The sequence below is a fragment of the Eurytemora carolleeae genome, unplaced genomic scaffold (assembly GCF_000591075.1).
Source record: "Eurytemora carolleeae unplaced genomic scaffold, Eaff_2.0 scaffold257, whole genome shotgun sequence".
Lineage (NCBI taxonomy): Eukaryota > Metazoa > Arthropoda > Copepoda > Calanoida > Temoridae > Eurytemora > Eurytemora carolleeae.
In genome coordinates, this window is record NW_019396404.1 from 83,557 (window position 1) to 103,605 (window position 20,049).

Consider the following 20,049-nt stretch of genomic DNA (forward strand, 5'->3'; position numbering starts at 1 on the left):
ATTAATTTCTAAATAAAATTATGAAATTAGGTTTTGGGGAAATATTGCTGAACAGTTCTTTTGGAAAACCCCAGTCCCTGATGGTGAGTTGATCAAGAAGATTTATTTTCCCATCGCCGTTTAGGCCGGGACATTTTTTTGAAAAGTGATCTATGGAAATTTCAAACTAGGGTTTAAAAGGAGCCTGACTGTTAAAAAATTTGAGAAAGAAAAATGCCATCTGAATTTTTACCTGGGTGATTATCATTAGCGAATCTATGCTTTTGAAAAAGTAATCAATTAAGTTTTAATCAACTGCATTTTTACAATTAATTAGGTTAGATACGCAAATTGTGAACATTATAAATATTATAAACATTCTTGCTGTCAACATTTTTATTGTTGAAAGATAAGCTTATCTTATTTCCTTCTTTACCTATTCATTCCAATAGTATCCCCCTTCAATCAAAAAAAGAACTTATTTTTTTATTTAATTTAGTTTGAATTCTCATTAAACTTTTAAAAAAATGTACTTAGATATTAATGAATTTGAAAATATATTTCAATTGATCAAAATTTATAATAAATTAAAGATTGTAGACAAAATTTCAATTGATCCTCCATTAAAAAGAGGCATCTCCGATTTACAACCTGGATCTGAGCAGCAAGATATCGTAATTTTCTATTTTTATTCAACGTGTTGAATTCTGCCAATTTTCTTTATTGTCTCTGTAGCATTATCCGCAACTTACTTGTATAGCGCACCAACAATTGCAAATGATAAATTTTTCCGAGAAAGAGAAGTGATCAGACATCCTACTCTTTGTAATAACGTCTCAACAACCCCTTTAAATTGATTGATAGATTGATTGATTGTATTTTTGTTTAGATCTCTCTGAGTTCATGAAATATAATTTTAACGTATCTGAGTCCCCGATCAAGATAGAATGGATGTGCGGGGCACAAACCAACATCTGCTACAACGCTCTAGGTATAAAACAGGGGTATATATTTCTCAGAATTACACCCACCCTCCCCCCTGGGGGGGAAATAAATTTTTATGAGAGGGGGGATGAAAAAATTGACAATAAATTGAAACTTTTTTCATACTTTTTATACTTGTACCCTAAAAATTCATTGATTTTCCCTTATTAAGTATTGGTTTTCCCTTATTAAGTATTGGTTTTCCCTTAATAAGTATTGATTTTCCCTTAATAAGTATTGGTTTTCCCTTAATAAGTATTGGTTTTCCCTTAATAAGTATTGGTTTTCCCTTAATAAGTATTGGTTTTCCCTTAATAAGTATTGGTTTTCCCTTATTAAGTATTGGTTTTCGCCCATCGCAACTTCTTGGGGGGAAAAAATAGTGTCGAAAAAGGGGGTGAAGAAAATGATTTTTCGAGAAAATATACACCCCTGGTATAAAATGTTGTTATTAAGCAAATAGTGTACCTTTTAACTTATAGCGAAGTTCAGTATACATGTAGAAGTTCAGTATACATATAGAAGTTTAGAGAAATAGAAAATAATATTTCTGAATTTTGAATTATTAATTGTTTCTATTATCAGACAGGAATGTTGAGGCCGGACTAGGGGATAAGATCGCCTTCTACTGGGTCGGAAATGACCCTGCGGACAAGGGTCAGGTATCTACAATATATATATACAAAGTAGTAATCTCTGTATGTCTATCTGTTTGTTTGTTTGAATGTCCAATCAGAAGCTTTTTTTGACCGATTTGCCTTTCTTTTTGAACTCCGTAGAACAACAGAAATATTTTAATCTGAATTTAACGCTCAATAGTTGAGTGATTTATATAGGGAAAACAAAGTTTTAAGGCAAAGCTGGGTTTTCAAGCTAGTTAAACTATAAACTGTTTGCTGGGGAGTAATTTCAATCCTGAACGGCTTAAAATATTTCAGATACTAACGTCTTTCAAATCAAACTTGTGAATCTAAAACCATAAATGTTCTTCTACATTTTAACTGTAGATAACCTACCGAGAATTGCTGGCTGAGGTGTGTAAGTTCTCCAACGTGTTGGTTAACCTGGGAGTGAAGAAGGGGGACAGGGTTGCTATCTATATGCCGATGGTGACGGAGTTGGTGGTTGCTATGCTAGCATGCGCCAGGTAAAAACCTTTTAACTCAACGGGGGCTAAGATCCGGATCCCTACACTTTTTATATCCGGGAAAAATGGACCCAGATCCAGTTACTGAATATTAAAACAAACCCTACTCCTTTACTCGCAACTTTATAACTAAAACAATGCTTTAAAAAACTATTTTCACTCTAACTTTGAATCCTTCTCCATTACTGCGGCTGCTATAGTTTTGAAAATTAGTTTTTCTTTTTTAATAACAATAAATTCTATTGGTAGTGTAGTCATCTGGTTGAGTTTTATTATGTTTGTTTTAGAATTGGAGCTGTTCACTCAATTGTATTCGGAGGCTACTCAGGTATTTTTTAACCACGGATTTAGCTTTTATTTGTTGCTTTCTACTGTAGTATCTACTCCTTGACAGAATAATGAGATGAGTCAATAAAACAATGCGTATGTTAAAATATAAAATATTTACTTTTAACAAATTTGTTCACAAATCAATTTGTGGAAGTAATTTCAAATGACTAAGTTCATAAAATGAGTTGGGCGCTTATTGACAATGGTTCCCCTTGAAACCTTTATCTGAGGGAGATAATCGTCGCTTTTATTTGTAAAAGGGTTGAATTCTGTCAATTTCCTTCATTTGTTTTTCCTGCATAAATCAGCAAATCACTTTTACTGATAACACTTTGAAAAAAAGAAAGTCTTCCTAGGTTTGTGCTCAGACGACGCAGGTTTTAAGAGTAACATTGTGAATCGGACAACTCCTATTTTAATAGATTCTTGATTCAATTTGCTTTAAACTCTATAACTGTTCAGCTGACTCCCTGGCGACCCGTATACTTGATGCTGGAGCCCGTGTACTAGTTACTGCTGATGGGGTTTATCGTGGAACTAAACTTATCAAACTTCTACAGATTGCTACAGCAGCCATGGAAAAGGTAAGACGGTTATTGAACTGACTGACGGATTCATTGATTTTTTGGTTTAATTGATTCAATGGTTCATTGATTCATTAGTTCAATGGCTCATTGATTCGTTTGTTTATTTGTTCAATGATTTATTGATTTAATGGTTCAATGGTTCATTGGTTCTCTAGTTTATTTGTTTCTTTGGTTCATTGGTCCATTGGTTTACAGGTTCATTAGTTTACAGGCTCTTTGTTTCACAGATTTATTGGCTCATTGATTCATTGGTTCATTGGTTTATTGATTTATTGGTTAATTGGTTAATTGACTCATTGGTTCATTGATTCGTTTGTTTATTCGTTCATTGATTTATTGATTCATTGATTCATTGATTCATTGGTTAAATGGTTCAATGCTTCATTGGTTCAATTATTTTAATTTGTTTATTGGTTAAATGATTAAGTGGTTCAGTTGTTTATTGATTCATTGGTTCAATTGTTCAGTTGTTCATTGGTTCATTAGTTCAATGGTGCAATGGCGTATTGAGTCATTTATTTATCCTTTGAATCTTTCATTCTTTAGTTCATTGTTTCATTGATTAATTAATTGATTTCAGGCCGCTGAGCAAGGTCAGGAGGTATCTCATCATATCTGTGTATCTCATCTACCTAGGCTGGTTAATCCAGGCACAGAGGAAGCGATGCAGGAACACACTGCTAGTATAGAGGTACTAAAGGAAAACAGGGGGATTCTCAATTCTAGGACTACAGGACGTTCCAAGAAATGGCTTTTATACAAATTATCTTAACTTTTAAATAATGTTTTTAACACAAAAATTGTTTGTTTTTCTGTTTTTATAACGACGGTAAAAAAAAATGAATTTCAAACTTTTGGAGATTCTAAATCTTCACCGCCTCGCCGCTGGCCGTAAGATTCACAGTGCAGGGGTCATGAGAGGTCCGATTTTCACAAGAACAAAACAAAGGATTTAACAAAAAAAGGCAAATATTGGCGGAAACAAATTATTTCTGAGGACTTGATGGGGTTAATCATTTTAAAAGAAAATATAAGTACGAATTCACAAAGTATTCATTACAACCTGTTTTGGTGAGATAGTTGTACAATTTACTATACATTGTATTGTACATTACATTGTGCAATGTACAAGCACAACCTTGAGAAGGCAGTGAAGACAACATTTGATCAAAATAATTTTCTTTAGTCCGGTTGGAAGACAGGTAGGGATAACTGGTGGCATGAACTCATGAGAGATGCTTTACCCGACCATACTCCAGAGTAAGTTTTTCAACCAATGTTTTCTATTGTTACCATTGGTAACTAAGAACATCTTTCTTCGATTTTCATTGCAAAATGTTAGTTAGAGTCATACTCAGAAAGAACCGGCATTAATTTATTATTAACCAGACGACTTTACAATCTAATATTGCGAACATGATTAATAACGAAAAAAACCCTAGTCCTGCCAATTCCAAAATATGGTCTGCTGTTATTTTGCGTTTAAAGTTACCAGAGATTTTTATGTAAAGTCGTCTTATTAACTGTCAATTGATTCCGGGTCTTTCTGTTTATGACTGTAAACAAAAAGATTAGAAAATAGTAATTAAAAAAGTTTTTAAGCTCGAGTCGAAATTTTAATATTAATTAATATATTCAAAAATAAAATAAAAACATTTTGTCATAAGGTAAACGGTCTTTTTCATTTGATTTTTCTATTCATGCATTTTGTTTTGATAGCAAGCACCCTAGAATAACAAAAGGAACTTTCTGTGGGTGTTCACTTTTCAGAAAGGGTTCGGTGAAAAAAAAACTTACTTAAAGATTTTATTGTATTTTTACAAGGATATAAATAATTTATCAGATAACGGATTAAAAAAAATTCAGTTGAAATCCACGTTTATTATTATTTTTCAAAATTTTCAACACAAACTTTCGGAAAATATTTTTGGAAAATATTTCGTCAAAAAATAAAAGGTTTAGAAATTCTGATCAAAAATGTGGAAGAAAATGTCAAATTTTCTGACTCGAATAATGATTAATTCTCTGAATTTCTCCATTGATTCTTATAATCAAGGAATGCACAAGAAGTCATTTCTGCCAGAGAAACTTCAGATGAAAAGAAACAGTAAAAATAACAAAACATGGATTTCTAATTCATGCTTGATCAGACAAAGTTTTTAAGGGTATCTTTGTAAATAGGAAATTGACATCTTTGCATGGAGGGTCGGGTCACTGCTTTAACAGTTCCTTTAAAGAAATGAAAATGTTGAAAAATGGTTAATTTCTACTAAAGTTGAAAGCATTTACAAAAGAAGATAAACTTTCTAATAGTGTTCTTTTTAATATATTTTTTTTCTTGTACAATTCCTTGTACTGATACTGCTTTTGTACAGGTGGGTGGACTCCGAGGATCCATTGTTTATGTTGTACACTTCCGGATCTACAGGTATGTTATGTATGCTGTACGGTACATGTAGAAAGTAGATAGTCCAGTTTATGCTGTATTTTATAATGCTAAAACTGAAACTGGTGATGAATTTGTAATATTGTTATTTCATACCATGCATACTGTTTGAACAAATAATATAAGTTTGAAATGTCAAAGGAGTCTACTATTGTATAGATGTAGGGATTTGAGTTGGTGTTTAGAACTCTGTTACTTATTGGTCATTTAACAACTGTAACAATAAATAGTGTGTTTGTCATTTAATACTTTACATAGTTAATTTCCACATTTTAGGAAAACCCAAGGGTGTACTGCACAGTACTGCAGGGTACATGTTGTACACCGCCACCACCTTTAAACACTCCTTTGACCACCAGCCTGAGACAGATGTGTACTGGTGTACTGCAGATATAGGTTGGATAACAGGTAGATGATGAGCATAGTGTTAAGATCCGTTTTTAAATATTTAATGTTTTTTAGCTTTTAAAGAGGCTTCACAAGAATATAAGATGTAGATACTATTTCAAAATTGCATACCGTTCAAGTTTTATTTTGTTACATCATTTACATGTAAAAAATCGTACTCCGACCAAAATAATTTTTTAAAACTATTAAAGAATTGATTAAAGTTTTTGATTCGGGAAAAAAATCGCAAAATGTAATAAAAGTAAACTCATCGAGAATACAACTTTGCAATGTAATTAATAACTCACATTATTGTAAAGCACTTTAAATTTCAAAACCCCTTATAGTGTCTTAAAATTGTAATCGATGTTTTTCTATATGACTTACGGATTTTATTCAACCTAGACAACATTCTACACTTGTTTAGATGGAAAAACAACGAAATTTGTCCCATTGTTTGCTTGAAAAGTGTTTATTCTGACAGTTTCCTCTATTGTTTCTGAAGTAGAAGTGCTTGAGTCATATTAATTATAGAGAAACTAGAATTGAAAATAGATAATTTTCAAAATGAATATGTTGGATATCTTGGGATTGGACAGACTTTTACGGGATACCGTTGTAAAATGGACAGGCCATGCTATAAATGGATATTTACTTGAAATTACATCTACGTCCTAGATTCCCTTTAAGCTTCGTCACAGTATGCAGCGGCCCGAGGAAGTTACGTGCGCATGCCGCAATGAATTACAAGACAGGGAGAGAGCCTGTTCTATCCGCAGCGCAGGGCCCCCCTAGCCTGTCCTAGCCACGGCGCTCGGTCCACTAGCCTATATTACCCGCAGAAAGTGTCTTAACCTAACCCTAAAATAAATACTAATCTCTATCTCCTTGCAATTCAACGCGGACAGTGCACGCAACTTCCTTGGGCAGCTACCGCTTAGTAGCAGAACTTGTCATCAGGATTTGGCATCGTTTTTACACATTTTGCAAATAATAGAGGAAGAAAAACAAAGATATTTTTTATCATTTTTTCTCTGCCGGAGGTTTGATAGGTGGCATTGTGGAATAGCGCTTAATAAAATTTTGTTTACAATGTTTAGATGAGTTCTCTTTCCCTGGCTCTGTTCACAATTAATTTTGATAGTTTGGAACAACCACTCGCATTATGTTTTTTTTTCAAATTGGGGTTTAATGTGTTATTTCAATTAATAGTACCCTTTTTGTTCAGGACATTCCTATGTTACGTATGGACCTCTTCTCAACTCTGCTACCTCCGTCCTATTCGAGGGAACACCCTTCTACCCAGATCACCGAAGGTTAGGCATCTCATATATAAAATATGCTGGTTTGTTTGTTTGTAACGTCAATTAACCCATTAGATCTAACCTTTTTTAAAGAGAACCTCAGGCTCACATGGCCCTAGGGTCCAGGGAATGTTTATACTAGAGGCTTCAAGAAAAATATTTTGCGAGTAATATTTCTTAACTAATTTTGTCTGCTGAAAAAAAATTTTAAACCCCCTCCTGATGTAATTTCAAGTGACTTTGGCCTACATTAGATCTATGTCTGGAAATTTAGTTCCTTGGAAATCGCACGCGAGCTTAGAGTGTGCACTTTTCAACAATAGAAATAAGACATGCCATTACACAAATTGTACATGAAATTAAGTCTACAGTACAGTCCCATTAATACCAGAAATAACAAGCGTCTATCGTCAATATTTGATATAAAACTATATTAAGACATGACATTACACAAATGCACATGAAATTAAGTCTACAGTACAGTCCCATTAATACCAGAAATAACAAGCGTCTATCGTTAATATTTGATATAAAACTATATTTTGTAGATGTTGGGAGATAATATCAGAATATAAGGTGAGTAAGTTCTACACTGCTCCAACTGCAATCCGTTCCTTGATGAAGTTTGGTTCGGATCAAACCAAACCTTATGATCTCTCCAGTCTCAAGGTTCTGGGTACAGTAGGAGAACCAATCAATCCTGAAGCATGGCAGTGGTACCACAGGTAGGTTCGGATACTTTAATACCGGGGTTTTGTTCATTAAAACGATTAGTAAATTCAATGAGTATTTTAAAATTAGAACGGAATATCTATTTTTGTGGAAATTTTTAATTAAGTTGCTCAAGTCTGAAATCTAGATTGGATGATTGGCATTTGTCCATTGGTTTGGCATTGATAGTTCACGAGATCAGTTACAGTTTTGACATTAATAGTAAAGTGAAATTGAGTTGTACCTGGATAGATACGTGTTTGAGAAACCCTTGTGGAGTAGGGCATTTACCACACTGGTGTCTCAACAAATCTTCTTCTTGTCACTGGTTAGTCCATGCCTCTCTATGATTGGAAAGTCCCTTGATATTTAGTCTACACTCAACGGTCAACAGTCCTATTAAACTGTTGATGATATTATGTATTATAGATAAGATGCAACTGACATAAACGGACGAAAATTTATTTTTGAATGTTCAGTGTAGTTGGACAGGGACAGTGCAGTATTACGGATACATACTGGCAAACAGAAACTGGTGGACATATTATTACACCCCTACCTGGAGCTACTCATACAAAACCTGGTAAATATTACACCTCTTCCTGGAGCTTCTCATACTAAACCTGGTAAATATCAAGGAGAATTGAATAAAAGGAGGGGGCGATTGGGTTTCCGTACACTTTGCTGTGACGTTTTTGGACTGCTGAAGAACTAGTTTTTGCGTAACAACAATAACAAAGGCAGGCTATCTAATGTAAACAAACATGAGTTAGTATACGGTGAATCTTCATCTAACGCCAGAGATGCACCAGATGTCTGTTTATCATTTGTGTTATTGTTTACAATCTTTATTATTGTTGTTACGCAAAAACTAGATCTTTAGCAGTCCAAAAACGTTACAGCAAAGTGTACGGAAACCCAATCGCCCCCTCCTATTCAATTCTCCTTGGTAAATATCACACCTCTATACTACCTGGAGCTACTCATACTAAACCTGGTAAGCTGGAGCTACTCATATTGAACCTAGTAAATATTACACTTCTACCTTCTAAATCTGGTAAATATTACACCCTGACCCGAAATATAAATCTGCACCTTTTGGATTTCAAATCATACTAATGGCACAGGTCATCTTACTGCCTGAAAATTACTTGATTTTATTAACATTTTTAGGATCGGCTTGTTTTCCATTCTTCGGCGTAGTTCCTGAGATCCTAGACGAGGAGGGGAAGGTAATCGAGGGGGAGGGGGAGGGATACATTGTCTTCAAACAACCCTGGCCAGGTAATTTACTTATTAGATAAATGTGTCACTGTCCAATACATATTGGATTTTTTAGGCGCGTTCGCATGTAGTTCTGATTCTGGCTACACCATGTTGTTATGTCTGCCAGCATTTAACCTGAAGTCATTTTTAAAAAATAAAAAATGAATCCAGGTTTTGATATTTTGACGGGCCATAAACCTTCCTTGTGGTTCTGTGTGTTACCACAAAAACATTAGGCCTGATCGGTCCAGTTTTTTTTTTTGAACTGCTGTTAGGAAAAGGGCTTACCATTCAAAGATCTATTTGTCATTTTCACTTTTTTTTGTTTAATTGCTCATTAATTAATCCACTTTTTAATTGAATATTTTTTTCGTAAGACACCTCTGTCACAAAGCTGTAAGTCCATATCACTCTCCTGATTTAGTAATCTTGGGCATTATATGTCAATAGTAGGGATTCCCTAAAACTTTGATTTGATTTGATTTGATTTGATTTGATTTGATTTGATTTGATTTGATTTGATTTGATTTGATTTGATTTGTTTATTGATGATTGATTGATTGATTGATCAGTTAATTTACTCAGGTATGATGAGAACTGTATATGGAGATCATGAAAGATTTGAGAAAACTTATTTTTCCAAATTTCCTGGATATTACATGTCAGGGGATGGAGCTAAGAGAGATAAGGTTAGTTCATATATTTCCTGGATACTATATGTCAGGGGATGGAGCTAAGAGAGATAAGGTTAGTTCATATATTTCCTTGATACTACATGTCAGGGGACGGAGCTAAGAGAGATAAGGTTAGTTTATATATTTCCTGGATACTACATGTCAGGGGACGGTGCTAAGAGAGATAAGGTTAGTTTATATATTTCCTGGATACTTCATGTGAGGCGACGGAGCTAAGAGAGATAAGGTTAGTTCATATATTTCCTGGATACTACATGTCAGGGGACGAAGCTAAGAGAGATAAGGTTAGTTCATATATTTCCTGGATACTACATGTCAGGGGATGGAGCTAAGAGAGATAAGGTTAGTTCATATATTTCCTGGATACTACATGTCAGGCGACGGAGCTAAGAGAGATAAGGTTAGTTCATATATTTCTTGGATACTACATGTCAGGGGATGGAGCTAAGAGAGATAAGGTTAGTTCATATATTTCCTGGATACACATGTCAGGAGACGGAGCTAAGAGAGATAAGGTTAGTTCATATATTTCCTGGATACTACATGTCAGGCGACGGAGCTAAGAGAGATAAGGTTAGTTCATATAATTTCTGGATACTACATGTCAAGCGACGGAGCTAAGAGAGATATGGTTAGTTCATATATTTCCTGGATACTTCATGTCAGGCGACGGAGCTAAGAGAGATAAGGTTAGTTGATATGGATAAGTAGGACGGAGCTAAGAGAGATACGGTTAGTTTATATATTTCCTGGATACTATATGTCAGGGGACGGTGCTAAGAGAGATAAAGTTAGTTCATATGGATGAGTAGGACGGAGCTAAGAGAGATAAAGTTAGTTCATATATTTCCTGGATACTACATGTCCCGGGGACGGAGCTAAGAAAGATAAAGTTAGTTCATATATTTCCTGGATACTACATGTCAGGGGATGGAGCCAAGAGAGATAAGGTTAGTTCATATGGATGAGTAGGACGTTGGAAAACAAAAAAGATTTTTTTAAATCGAATTTTTGCAGAAAAAAAAATTCGAATTTTGTTAAGCCTATGTGACCCCCGAGGTATTCAAAAAATTCAGCCCATTTGGGCGAGTCGTTTGGCCAGCTAAAGCTAACATACAAACAAATATATTAGAGCGAAGAGCTTTATTTTATAGATTGTTCATGACGGATATATCTGGATAACAGGAATGATTGATGATATATTGTTTAGGACGGATATATCTGGATAACAGTACGGATTGATGATATATTGTTTAGGACGGATATATCTGGGTAACAGGACGGATTGATGATATATTGTTTTGGACGGATATATCTGGATAACAGGACGGATTGATGATAAATTGTTTAGGACGTATATATCTGGATAACAGGACGGATTAATGATACATTGTTTAGGACGGATATATCTGGATAACAGGACGGATTGATGATATATTGTTTAAGACAGAATATCTCGATAACAGGACGGATTGATGATACATTTTTTAGGACGGATACATCTGGATAACAGGACGGATTAATGATATATTGTTTAGGACGGATATATTTGGATAATAGGACGGATTGATGATATATTGTTTAGGACGGATATATCTGGATAACAGGACGGATTAATGATATATTGTTTAGGGCGGATATATCTGGATAACAGTACGGACTGATGATATATTGTTTAGGATGGATATATCTGGATAACATGACGGATTGATGATATATATTTTAGGGCGGATATATCTGGATAACAGAACAGATTGATGATATATTGTTCAGGACGGATATATCTGGATAACAGGACGGATTAATGATATATTGTTTTGGACGGATATATCTGGATAACAGGACGGATTGATGATATATTGTTCAGGAAGGATATATCTGGATAACAGTACGGATAAATGATATATTGTTTAGGATATATCTGGATAACATGACGGATTGATGATATATATTTTAGGGCGGATATATCTGGATAACAGAACAGATTGATGATATATTGTTCAGGACGGATATATCTGGATAACAGGACGGATAAATGATATATTGTTTAGGACGGATATATCTGGATAACAGGACGGATTGATGATATGTTGAACTGCTCTGGTCATCTTATGTCAACTGCTCAGGTATATTTAGATTCTCAAGCTGTCCTTTTCTCTTATATTTCCAGTGGCGGTTACTAATAATCTTATATTTAAAAAAAGACAATTTTCTTGCTTTTTTGTTCAGGAGTATTGAGTGGAAGGTTTTTTTGTAAATAACACTAGATTTTAAATGTGATGCCATCTAATTTCTTGACAATATTGGGATGGGGGGGGGGGCTGTATCTGTCTGCACCCTTTTACAATGTACAGGGTGCCCAGACCCACATCAAATTGAATTAAGGAAAAAATGTTTCATGAATAACGATGTTTCATGTAGAAATATTTATCTACACGGAAATGTCTAAGGTGCTTAATAGATAGTCATTTATCAAATCTCGGTTAAACATCGTCATCTATTGAATACACGAGCTCCTGGTATAATTCAGTATGATGTGGGACACCCTGTACATTTTTTATATTGTTAGATTGAGAGTGTGTTAGTGGAACATTCTTTAGTAGCAGAAGCTGCAGTAGTGCCTATACCTCATCTCATTAAGGTATTTTTCATTCTTCTGTCTTTACTCAGGATTATCAGGGGCGTACAGGAGGCTAAGCCTAGGTAGGTGAAGTTCTTTATGGTTCACCAGTCACCACCCTAGCAGTCGTAGTTCACCCCCCAAAATAAACGGTATTTAGAAAAAAAAGAGTTCCGTTTTAAACTCCATATTAACCCTATAAAAGCACAAATTTTAAATCCATTTTTCAAGGGCTTTTCAAAAATGTAATTTTTAGATCTGTAGTTTAATTAACCTAAGTTTATGGGCTATCTTTTGTTTACACAGACCAACCTTTTTTTACTGCCTGCACCCTACCCTATGCATTTCAAAGAAAAAAAATCGGAATCCTTTCAAGTACTATTCCTTACCCTATCACGGTTCGGTGGGTGTTTTCCACCCCACCTTGTTTTTTTTCTAAATCTATATATAAATTTGGCTTGTCTGTTTGTTTGTTTGTCTGTCTGTCTGTCTGTTTGTATCCAATAAACGTCAAAACGGCTGAACCGATCGGGCCCAAATTTTTTGTGGAACATCTAGGGACCCCACGGAAGGTTTATGAAAAATCAAAATTTCAACTATTTGTCTCCATCAAAATTCGATCGTCATTAAATTTTTAAAAATTTTGAAAATCCTCGAAATTTTTTGTGAAAATCCGCGAATTATTTTTGTTTTGTTTTACGATGTACACAACTAATTTAGAAGATGGGCGCGAAGCGCCCTCTAAGGCTAGTAACCTAAAAACAGCTGACATTAAAACGCTAAAAACTAAAACTTCTTTACTTTTTCAACTTCAAAGTTGCGAACAAAATTTGCCAAAAAAATTAATGCCTAGGCCAGACAGTCAAACGGAGGGTCGGTGTTTCAGTAAAATGAGAAGTGGTTAGTAACTTTTTAATTAATTAAGCCACAAACCTAAAATTTATATATTTGTAAAGCCCTTGAAAAATGGATGTAATAACATGTGTCATATGTTTATATTTGTCAAAAGTAAAAGAATAAGGTTTAATTAAGAAATTTTCAATTGATAAGTGAATATAAATGTGAGTTAAATATATTAGGGTTCTGGGGGGGGGGCATGTTTATGGGGTACACAGGATTGTCGCCCCCCCCCCCAGTACGCCCTTGAAGATTATAACAAGTTTAGGCCGTTATTGTTATTTTATTGATCCTTATAACAACCATAACTCCATTCGTTTTAGGGTTGCCATAATAAATAAATAGGGATCTTATTAGAACTATTCCACAAATATAAGGGCCTTATAACAACTATTTCTCAAATAAGTGGGCCAGATGTTTTAACAAATTTTTGGCCATATATTTACCGTTTTACCAATTAATGGGCCTTAAAACTACCATTTCACAAATTTACGAGACTTAAAACATCTGATGCACAATTATATGAATATTACCCTTATAACAACCGTTTTACAAATATGTGGGCCTTATAACAACCATTTCACAAAAATACCAGACTTAAAACATCTGATGCACAATTATATGAATATGACCCTTAAAACAACCGTTTTACAAATATGTGGGCCTTATAACAACCATTTCACAAAAATACCAGACTTAAAACATCTGATGCACATTATATGAATATGACCCTTATAGCAACGTTTTACTGATAAGTGGGCCCAATAACAAGTGTTTCATAAATGTAAGGGCCAATTTATTTAAAATAATAAACAATTTCGGAAATAAGGGAAGTTATGGCACTTTCTTATTTTGTCTCTTTTTGAAATCTTAAAATTTTAAAACTTCTGAATTATAATTTAGGGAGAAGCCCTGTACTGTTTTGTTACAATGATCGACGGAGAAGTTTACACAAAGGAGATTAGAGATCAACTCAAAACTATGATAAGGTTCAAAACTTGATGTGCATATTCATGCAGTAGGACCCATACAACTCTAGAGTAAAAAAACGGCATTTAAGCAATCTTATCTGATGGTTTTATAAAGCATATCGGTTTACAAGTAACTTGAAAATAAACTTATTAAGTGAAATGGTTCTGTGTGTGTATGCTTCGACACGATTACTCTGTTTTATGTTCATTGGAAATGGAATGTTTAACATCTAGTATTCGTTTTCCTATTCAGCAGTTGTATGGGGCCTAATGTATATCAGGGTGTATAAGTTGTACAATATCTTGGAGTTTTTTTTTGCAGTTTAAAATTATTGTCGGCCTTTGATTACGAAAAAAAACAATAGATGAGAATTTAGGCCTCCCTATGTTACGGTGAGTATTTATAAAGGTTTGACTGCATAGTGCTTTGGAAGAAGTGTTAATATAAATATTTTTTGTTGAAAGCTAAACATTTCTTTAATGTTCAAGAAAGGAAAGAATAATAATAAATATTTTCACTAATTGGATATTTAATACAGGGAGAAGATTGCTCCGTTTGCAACACCAGACTATATTCAGGAGGCGCCAGGTCTTCCTAAAACCAGGTTATTATTTGGTTTGGTTTTTACCACCACATGCCCAGATATTTGGTTTGGTTTATGCAACACGTTTAATTCCCAGCCACGTGATCAGGTATTTGGTTTGTTTAAGCAATACGTTCAACTTCAAACCACGTGACCAGATTTTTTGTGACATATGGCTCAAATTTGGTCGTGTGTCCGGCATTAGGCTTAAACTATGTCAGACTGAAAAGCCTTCACCTAGAAGGGATGGTGATGGCATACCCATTACCCACCATAGGCTAAGGAGCTTTTGGACACCTCCCTAGTTTCTTGATATTATATGATATGATATGTAACATGTTTGCCATTAAACAACGTGACCATATATTTGGTTTGGTTCATGCAACACGTTTCCATTAAATTTTCTGACCAGATATTTGGTTTGATTTATGTAACATGTTTAGTGTTTACCATTAAACCACGTGAGCAGATATTTATAATTTTTCAAATCTATTTATTTTTCAAAAAGTACACAAACAACAAAAATAAACTCTATATATATATCAAAAAATATTTACATTCTGATTTTCTGATTTTAATAAATGTGTAGACGAACACAACAATTAACTGTAGCAGCAAAGATTAATAAAATAAAAGAACAGTGTTAAACTGAGTATGCAGTGTTGTGGACAAATTCTTAAGAATTTATTTGAGACATTTAAAAAGTTTCCACGATGTAATTACTGAGTTTAGAGTGCATAGTCGACGTTCAAAATCATGAATTTTTCAGAATCGGTTTTTTAATGTATTGAATAACGACGACGAAAAAAAAATTTAAATTATACAGTAAACTAATTAGATGGTTATGAACATATTTCTGAAAAGAAATTTGTCAATAAATCAGTGCTAGAAATAATTATTTTGTTTTCATCATTATATTGAGTTTCTAATTTTCTATGAATTTATTCGCAGATTTCTGCAAATTCTTCAAATGTCGTCTTTTAAAAAAAAACTAGAAAATCTGTTGAAAATCTTTGTGAATAATGAAAAGTTATAGAAACTAATAATTGATTAAGATTTCTTATTTTCGATGATAAGATTAATTTTTATTTTCTCAACCTGTTCCTAAACAACTAATTAGTTTACTGCAGAATTTTGTTTACATTGTTTGTCGTCGTTATTCAATGATTTAAAAAAACAATTCTGAAAGCTTAAGTACGATTTTGAACTTCGACTTTGCGCTCAAACTCAGGATTTACAGATCTTTAAAAAGTTTTTTTTTGTCTCAAATGAATCATAAAGAATTTGTCCACAACACTGCATATTCAGTTCAACTACCTTACATAGCCGGTCTGTCCCTTTAAATTTCAAAACTGAAAATAAAACTACATTTATTGCATACTTGTTTATTTGCTAGATCCGGAAAGATAATGAGACGAGTGTTGAAGAAGATTGCAAATGATGAAACTGATCTCGGAGATATTAGTACCATGGCGGACAGCACAGTTGTTGAGGTTAGTGTAGTTTCATTTTATGTTTGTCAGGACTGGGTGCGATTAGGACTTCCCCCCCCCCCCCAAGCAGCTCCAGAGGGTGCAAAAAATGTTGCGCTTCGAGCATATTTTGCCCCCCCCCCTTGATTTATTTCTGTGTCCTTTTTTAAAATGATCGTTTTCAGTTTATCCATTTTTTTAGAATAAAAATATTGCAAAGTTTTTTAAAAGCAAAAATTTTGCGACTTAAGTTTTGAAAGTTTTGTTAAAAATTAAAATTAAAAAAACGATCAATTATCAATACTAGATCTTACACCCTAGCCCTGCCTTTTTATATTACAGTGGTAGGCGATTATATCAATACAATGAAGACGACTTTCGAATTCAATTTTGATTTAAATTAAGCTGTTAAACAGCATTGATACACAAAAACATGAAAGTCAAGAGCATTTATCAATGAAAAAAGCTTCTCTTTGATTACTTGTAAACTTGTAAATCGAAAAAAGCTTGTTAACAATCAATACTTAAATAAAAAAGTCCTCTTCATTGTAGTGATATAATCGCTTACCACCGTAGTAAGTCTCGAAAGTTCACCTTTCTACCCAGAAATTTGCTCATTAATAATAATTTATTTGTTTACAGGTTCTGTTTTCAAAACGTCAGGAAATGCTGGACAGTAAATAAATGGAAAAGATAGCGGCACTAGTACTCGATGATATAGCAAAGTATTAAAAAGAATCAGAATTGTAATTCCGGTAGCTGTTCTTCATATGCAAAATTTATGAGTACAGTACAGTACAGTACAGTACAGTACAGTACAGTACAGTACAGTACAGTACAGTACAGTACAGTACAGTACAGTACAGTACAGTACATACAGTACAGTACAGTACAGTACAGTACAGTACAGTACAGTACAGTACAGTACAGTACAGTACAGTACAGTACAGTACAGTACAGTACAGTACAGTACAGAACAGTCTCAGTCTACACTAATAGACACTCGCAAATATAAATGCAAACTCGGTGTTTTAAATTCGCAGCCTCTTAGCTGTTCTTGCACTTTTGTTTTAGGCATAGTTTTTGCACTGTTTTACAAGATGTTTCTACTTAAACCAACTTTTACAACTTCTTAATGAAGAAAAAATTTAATCCCATTGATACACAAATTATGATAATTTTGTTATTGTTTTTGTTAATTTACTTTTTGTATTTATGTATGATAGAAGTGCTTGTTGTTAAAACTTTAGCTCAATTTGAATAAAAATGCATTTTTCTCGTAAAGTTATTTATATACATAAAAACACCAAAACACTGCGGGTGCCAGAATTTACTGAGATTAAAAGTTTTTTAGTTTTTAAGTTTTAAGTTTTTAAAAATTACTACGTTACTGAAAATTATGAAAATTATGGACATTTTTGTGCTCAAACCCAAAAGCAGGTTCACTGCCAGTTAACATTGTTTTACTCGCATCTTTAGCCTTGAAGTCGGTCGTTGTGCGTTCCAAATTATCAGGGATTTTTACTGTTATCACAAAGGGGGGGGGGCATGAAACGTATTACTCTCCGGAAATTTAAACAGTGTTTAACCATAACTTAGAATTGTCCTAGGAGGCTGAATTTTTGCATGCAAACTCAGAATTATGTATATTACATGCATTTTTTTGGTGTTGAAGAAATCGGAGCAAAAGTGCGCGCCCCCGTGCTTTTTGTGAAAAAAGCGACTTTTTTGACAGTAAATCAATCTTAACTTCATTAATTGCACTTGAACATTTTTCTTGGCACTCTTGAAACAAATATGCGCTAAAAAAATTCACCTCCAAAGGCTTGAATGTCTGCGCGCGCGCGCAATAAAAGAAAATATCTTTAAATACTTATGTACTAAGTTTGGCCTAAGTTAGAATAACAGTTGCATGATATACATCAAACTATAGCAAAATTGGGACAAGGAATTCATTTCCAAGGTCGAAATAGACATTGGAGCATTCTGACCGGCGCGCTAGTAGCCAACTATTACATTATGGGTCATCTTAGTACATGTTTTATGTCGATTTATAGGTAATTTGGCACGAGGAATTCATTTCTGAGGTCAAAATAGATATTCGAGCATTCTTACCTGCGCGCTAGTAGCTAGCAGCTACCTTATGGGTCATCTTCCCACATATTTACATGTTGTATGTCAATTTATAGGTTATTGGGCACGAGGAATTAATTTCTTAGTAAAAAACTTTTGTAATACTGCTCTGATCGACGTGCTAGCAGCCAGCAAGTGACCTACTGGGTCATCCTGCTCGAATATTAAATTTGACCTCAGAAATAATCAATAAACTTTTTCACCTTAAACGCATTACAATAAAGTACGGTGGTAGGTAAATATATCGATATAATGAAGACGACTTTTTTATTTAATTTTTTTGGGTTAGCAAGCTTTTTTCGAATTACAAGTTTAAAAAATAATTCAAGAGAAACTTTTAAAATTTAAGATTGTTTGTGTATCCATGTATCTAAAAGCTTGATATAAATAAAATTTGATATCGAAAGTCGTCTTCGCTGTATGGATATAATCGCATATGACCGCATTAAAGAGAAGAAGAGTAAAATGTTTAATTGGTGAAATTGTCATCAAAAGTCACAGCACAGCTTGCTGAGATAATAACCTATAAATACATTAGAGATTCCCGAATACGATCTGTTCACCAGAAAAAAACTTTTATCCGCATTTAAAGGTTATTTTTCTCTAGAACAATCCGTTTACAGTGGTACCCAGAAAACAGTGGAATAATTGGCGTCTTTTCGTTTAAATTTCAAAATTTTGGAATGGGTTTTTGTACTTCTTTTAGCGAAATATAAAATTCGCAAACGTATGTTTTACAATAAAAGGTTCAATTATTTTTAGCTTGTCTTACACGTACTTCAAAATAAACCTTTTTTTGCAGGAATGATTAAGTTTTATTCAATGTTTAAAGCATACAAATTTTAACAAATTTAGAATTTTGAGAAATTTTGTTTAAAGATTGCTCCATAGTTTGCAGTTGATGGAGCTAGTTGTTCAAGAGCAACCAACTACATAGTTCGTAGTTTATGGAGCAAGTTTTTCAAGAACATTCTGCTCCATAGTTTGGAGTTTATGGAGCTAGTTTTTCAAGAACTACCTACTCCATAGTTTGCATTTTATGAAGCTCGTTGTTCAAGAACTACCTACACCAGAGTTTGCAGTTTATGGAGCTAGTTTTTTAAAAACATTCTGCTCCAAAGTTTGCATTTTAAGGAGCTAATTGTTCAAGAGCAATTTGCTCCAAAGTTTGCAGTTTATGGAGCTAGTTGTTCAAGAACTACCTTCACCATAGTTTGCAGCTTATGGAGCAAGTTGTTCAAGAACTACCTACTCCATAGTTTGCAGTTTATGGAGCTAGTTGTTCAAGAACTACCTTCACCATAGTTTGCAGCTCATGGAGCAAGTTGTTAAAGAGGATTCTGCTCCAAAGCACATTCTGCTCCAAAGCACCCCCTTGTCCAGCAATAACAGCCTTTGGTATCACATGTTCCAGAATATACCCATCCTTTTCCTGGAGACGTAGGAGCACATGTCCCTCGTTTCATGGCACAGAGTTTCGTGATCCTGGAGTAATCAATTAGTTATTAAAGATACCATTCATTTAAAGAGACATTT

At 33.9% G+C, this 20,049-nt stretch overlaps 1 protein-coding gene across 2 annotated transcripts in view; it reads left to right on the forward strand.

Moving 5' to 3' along the window:
- The window catches only part of LOC111702579 (acetyl-coenzyme A synthetase), a 17,952-nt gene extending 787 nt beyond the window's left edge, over positions 1 to 17,165 (forward strand). The window contains exons 2-22 of one of the 2 annotated variants that reach the window (XM_023474316.1): positions 31 to 83; positions 869 to 970; positions 1,549 to 1,625; positions 1,971 to 2,110; positions 2,398 to 2,438; positions 2,903 to 3,024; positions 3,608 to 3,718; positions 4,214 to 4,287; positions 5,403 to 5,455; positions 5,750 to 5,881; positions 7,089 to 7,176; positions 7,713 to 7,889; positions 8,355 to 8,458; positions 9,049 to 9,159; positions 9,727 to 9,830; positions 11,888 to 11,962; positions 12,406 to 12,477; positions 14,257 to 14,342; positions 14,864 to 14,929; positions 16,305 to 16,401; positions 17,023 to 17,165. In XM_023474316.1, the coding sequence (XP_023330084.1) occupies positions 31 to 83; positions 869 to 970; positions 1,549 to 1,625; positions 1,971 to 2,110; positions 2,398 to 2,438; positions 2,903 to 3,024; positions 3,608 to 3,718; positions 4,214 to 4,287; positions 5,403 to 5,455; positions 5,750 to 5,881; positions 7,089 to 7,176; positions 7,713 to 7,889; positions 8,355 to 8,458; positions 9,049 to 9,159; positions 9,727 to 9,830; positions 11,888 to 11,962; positions 12,406 to 12,477; positions 14,257 to 14,342; positions 14,864 to 14,929; positions 16,305 to 16,401; positions 17,023 to 17,064 (1,927 nt within the window). In that variant the 3' untranslated portion in view covers positions 17,065 to 17,165. Of the gene's footprint in view, positions 1 to 30; positions 84 to 868; positions 971 to 1,548; positions 1,626 to 1,970; positions 2,111 to 2,397; positions 2,439 to 2,902; positions 3,025 to 3,607; positions 3,719 to 4,213; positions 4,288 to 5,402; positions 5,456 to 5,749; positions 5,882 to 7,088; positions 7,177 to 7,712; positions 7,890 to 8,354; positions 8,459 to 9,048; positions 9,160 to 9,726; positions 9,831 to 11,234; positions 11,328 to 11,887; positions 11,963 to 12,405; positions 12,478 to 14,256; positions 14,343 to 14,863; positions 14,930 to 16,304; positions 16,402 to 17,022 lie in introns of those variants that run through there. The other variant, XM_023474318.1, reaches the window with a different exon arrangement.
- The last annotated feature ends 2,884 nt before the right edge of the window (positions 17,166 to 20,049 follow it).